At 38.6% G+C, this 5,090-nt stretch overlaps 1 protein-coding gene across 1 annotated transcript in view; it reads left to right on the top strand.

Annotated features, from left to right (window-relative positions):
- The first annotated feature begins 458 nt into the window (after positions 1-458).
- Positions 459-5,090, top strand: part of LOC105852473 (zinc finger BED domain-containing protein DAYSLEEPER) — a 5,803-nt gene continuing 1,171 nt past the window's right edge. The window contains exons 1-2 of the mRNA XM_073370850.1: positions 459-735; positions 2,043-5,086. Of these exons, the coding sequence (XP_073226951.1) occupies positions 733-735; positions 2,043-5,086 (3,047 nt within the window). The 5' untranslated portion in view covers positions 459-732. The remainder of the gene's footprint in view (positions 736-2,042; positions 5,087-5,090) is intronic.

Genomic DNA, 5,090 nt, shown 5'->3' with positions numbered 1-5,090 from the left:
CATGCATGCATCGTTAGTGTAAAGAAATTACATAGTCTAATTGTACAAATATTATTTACAAATATATAAATCAAATCCTTCAGTAAAAAGGGTGAACAAGAAAAGGAAGCCCAGTTGGAAAAATTGTAATTGAAGAATCAAAGATTAATTGTGTAAGAGGAAGTAGTTGGATCAAATTGAATTCCAAGGATGGTTGAGATGAAGGCGTAGAAAATAATGTATACCAATTGATGATTGGGCTAAAATTTCTCCAGGAAAAGAACCACTATTCTTTTATTCATTTAGGGGTGGGCTACACGCTAAGCCGAGGTGGTCCGTTTTCGCTGGCAAAATAAATAAAAAAGAATTGAATAAATAAAAATTCAATAAATTAATAATGGACCTAAAGAGTCCAATTGCGGTATTTTTAAAAACAAAAATGAGAAAAAATCTACCTTATCTTTATAAACCAAACCAAACTAAAAGTATGATATAGCAGTAATCCTAAACTCGAACTCGAAAGTCCAATTAGCTTCTCGGGTTCGTTCCAAGGCCCAATCTCCCTCTCCCTCCGGTGAGCCCTCTCTCTATTTCTCTCTCCTCTGCAAAACCCTAGATCTCACTCCGGTGACCCGTTTCCGATTCGGATCCGCGTTTTCACCGTTTCTTTCTTCAATTGGTAGATCCGAAACCCTAACTTCTCGATTTTCGTGAACTTATTAAAGTCTCTTCCATCTGAAACCTATTTTTGCGATGGTATATTTTTCATGAATTAGTCGTTTTATTTTTATCTTGTTTGCTTTTTTCGATCCAGTATTTCTTTTAGCTTTGATTCATTGGAGTCATAAGATGATTTAGGGTTTTCTTCAGCTTCATCGTTTCATGTCATTGAATCTTTTTTATTTTTTTTATTTATTTTTTTTTATGATTGTTCAATATATGTTAATCATCGAAACTTCTTAGATCTATTTTGGAATGCGTTTTCTTTTCATATTTTTTAAAAAATTAATAACTTTTTTTAGCAGTTCAAATGAAGATATAATATTTTGACTATGATCTATGTGGGATCGCTGGTTAGTGCTTGATTGAAAATCTACTATGGTCTTCCACCAATGTCTTGTGTGTTGTTCTGTTCATATTATTATCATTACATTTAAATTAATGTTTATTTATATTATTAATTTGGGCCGATCCGACCCATATATGGGCCCGTGTATTATTTGGGTTCATGGACAGTGGTCGATTTCACAGTACACGAGTCCTGGGGCTCTTCGAATGTAGTCATTTAAGTTAACTTGAATGTCTTGATTAAAAGAAACGGGCTTGGATATAAGATGGCCACTATTTGGGCCTTTGTCTTCACAGAGTAAAGATGCTATTGTAAAATTATGGGTTGCCTTGAATCGTGTCAGCAACGTAAAGATGTTAAGTGAAAGAGCTAATATGAATGTCTTGTCTGCAAGCACCGCTTTGATAATTTGTTGTTTATTTATTCTGTGTCTTACCTCTTACTCTTATATTCTTAAAATATAGCTATAATAAAACAAGAATGCTTATGTTCATTCTAAATGATACAATTTATGTAGAAGTGTTTGTTCATATTTTTTTGTCGAGAGTGGGTTCATACCTTGCATAAATTGTGTTTAAGAATGATATATTCTGTTAAAGATGTAAATTTTCATTCAAGTTTAGCACTCACTTCTCTCATACTCCATAATTATGTCACGGAAATGCATGCTTATTATTGCAACTTTGACTGGTCATTACTCTTTTATTATTTTCTCATTTTATTTATTTTTTGGTTTTTAATTCATTTTCTTTCCTACTTATAAAAAACACCGGATTTCCAATATGTCACAGATTCATGTAGTCCAATGCATTGTATCATATGTTTGTTATTGTTTTAATAACATATTTTGCATCGTAGTGTTGATGTCTGATGTGCTTGTGATCTCGGGTTTTCTTCATAGCTATAGTACTGTATAATTTATCTACGTCTGAAAAATATTTCCTGATTATATAATTCACCATTAATTAACAATTGTTTTTTCTGTGTTTAGTAGGAAGATACATATTGGAATAAGATGGTAACTGTTGAAGAAGACAAAGTGGTAGCGACCCCTGATATCAAAAATGCACCAGTCAACCCTGATATTAAGCCTAGCAATGACCTGGCTAATTCTGAAAATCAGTCTGACAGTAATATGGAAAATTTGGAGTTTCAGCCAAACCAGGATCGCTCTGATTCCACAGCAGAACCTGAAAAGGGACATCCTACATCTGAATTACAAGCTTCTGGTGGTGATGCAAATGGAGGGACATCCAATCATGAGTTGGACAACACTGAGGAACCTCCAAACAACAAGCCTGAGAATTTTGAATCACTACCCATTGACCAGTTGAGCAATGCTGAGGCCCCAGACAACGATCAGCTAGTTGATTCTGAGGCACCACTCAACAATCCATCCGCCGACTCCGAAACACCCCCTGACAGTCAGCCTGTTAGCTCAGAATCTACTCATGACCAGAAGTTTGTTTCTGAGGCACTACCAAGCAACCTGCCGATCAATTCCGAGGCGCTTCCAAATAATGGTGTGGTTAATTCTGAATTACAGACTAGTAATGGTGTGGATGTAGGATCCGAAACGCAGCACAGCAATGAGGTAGCTTTATCTGAAACGCAGCACAGCAATGAGGTGGCTTTATCTGAAACTCAGCACAGCAGTGAGGTTGTCATGTCTGAGGCACAGCACAACAATGAGAATACCATACATGAATCACAGACCAGCAATGATGTGGTCATGACTGAAGCCATGCCTGCAAATGAGTTGGCCACTTCCACAATATATCCTAACAATCAGCTTTCACATCCCGAAACTCACTCTCATGATCATCACTTTGCTGATTTCCATATGATTCCTGAAGATCAGTTGCCGCAACCGGAATCACTTCCCGATTGTGATCCACTGCCTTGTTCTGAACCACTGGCAGACAGTCACATCAGAGACATCAAACCAATGCCACACGATCACCTTGCTCAGTATGATACAGTCCCCAATAATCATCTGGACCATTCTGAGGGACTGTGCAACCACCAGCTAACTGATTCTGAGACATTGTCCCATGGGCAGCTAGATAATTCCCAAATGTTGCATCACTATGAGCTGGAAAATAATGAAACTCTGCATGAAAGTCAGCTAGTTAATTCTCAAGAACACTATGGAATTGTCAGTGCTAACAACATACCCAGCTATGAGATAGTAAATGCTGAAACTCCACTGAACTGTGAGGAACCTACCCCAGAAACTCAGCCAAACAAGAGGAGGAAAAAGAAGTCTGTAGTCTGGGAATACTTTACCATAGGAAATGTTAATGCTGGGTGTAGAAGAGCATACTGCAAGCAATGCAATCAAAGTTTTGCATATAGTACTGGTTCAAAGGTTGCTGGTACCAGCCACCTTAAGCGCCACATTGCCAAAGGGACGTGTGCAGCTCTTCTGCGTAGCCAAGATCCAAATAATTTGAACACATATACCCCACGAGCAAGGGGAACAGGTGCTGGAAATTCTAGCAGTACACCAAAGCGCCGTTATAGATCTGGGGGTTCTCCTTACATAATTTTTGATCAAGATCGCTGCCGCCATGAGATTGCTAGGATGATCATTATGCATGATTACCCTCTCCACATGGTTGAGCATCCAGGATTTGTTGCATTTGTTCAAAATCTGCAGCCCCAGTTCAATATGGTGACCTTTAACGCTGTCCAAGGAGACTGTGTTGCAACTTACTTGAGCGAAAAACAAAAGCTTCAGAAATATTTTGATGTATTACCAGGGCGTTTCTGTCTGACACTGGACATGTGGACCTCAAGTCAATCTGTAGGATATGTATATATAACTGGACATTTTGTTGATAGTGATTGGAAGTTACAGAGGAGAATTCTCAATGTTGTCATGGAACCGTACCCTGATTCTGACTCTGCTATCAGCCATGCTGTATCTGCTTGCCTTTCGGATTGGAATTTGGATGGCAGGCTGTTTTCTTTAACTTGTAATCATGCACTAAGCGAAGTTGCCTTTGGAAACCTCAGATCATTACTCTCTGCGAAAAATCCACTTATCCTCAATGGTCAGTTGCTAGTTGGAAGTTGCATTGCCAGAACTTTAAGCAGTGTTGCCAATGATTTGTTGAACTCTGTACAAGACATTGTGAAAAAAATAAGGGATAGTGTAAAATATGTGAAGACTTCGGAATTGCATGAGGAAAAATTTGTGGTGCTCAAGCAGCAACTTCAGGTCCCCAGTGAAAGGAGCCTTTTTATTGATGACCAAACCCAATGGAATACAACATACCAAATGCTGGTAGCAGCATCTGAGCTAAAGGAAGTGTTTTCTTGTTTGGATACTTCGGATCCAGATTACAAGCGAACCCCATCTATGCAAGATTGGAAGGTAGTTGAGACCCTCTGCACTTATTTGAAGCCCCTTTATGATGCAGCAAACATTCTTACCACAACAACTCAACCCACTGCTATTACCTTCTTTCATGAAGTTTGGAAATTGCAGTTGGATCTTGCTCGTGCTGTTACAAATGAAGAAGATCCCTTTATTAGCAACCTTACTAAGCCCATGCAAGAAAAGATTGACAAGTACTGGAGAGATTGTAGTCTTGTTTTGGCAATTGCAGTTGTTATGGATCCTCGTTTCAAGATGAAGCTTGTAGAATTTAGCTTCACAAAAATCTATGGTGATGATGCTCATGAATATGTCAAGATTGTTGAAGATGGAGTACATGAGTTGTTCAATGAGTATGTGGCCCTTCCCCTACCACTGACACCTGCTTATGCAGAAGAAGGAAATGTGAAGAGTGAGGGTTCACCAGGAAGAACTCTGTTATCAGATAATGGATTAACAGATTTTGATGTCTACATCATGGAAACTAGTAGCCAACAGACAAAATCTGAATTGGACCAGTACCTGGAAGAGTCACTGTTGCCGCGTGTACCAGAGTTTGACGTATTGGGTTGGTGGAAGCTAAACAAACTGAAGTACCCAACTCTTTCGAAGATGGCCCGAGATATATTGTCTATTCCTGTTTCGAGTGTTCCTGCT

Source organism: Cicer arietinum, chromosome 7 (genome assembly GCF_000331145.2).
Source record: "Cicer arietinum cultivar CDC Frontier isolate Library 1 chromosome 7, Cicar.CDCFrontier_v2.0, whole genome shotgun sequence".
NCBI classification, from domain to species: domain Eukaryota; kingdom Viridiplantae; phylum Streptophyta; class Magnoliopsida; order Fabales; family Fabaceae; genus Cicer; species Cicer arietinum.
Note: the sequence above shows the minus strand (reverse complement) of the source record. Positions and strands in the feature narration are given on the sequence as shown.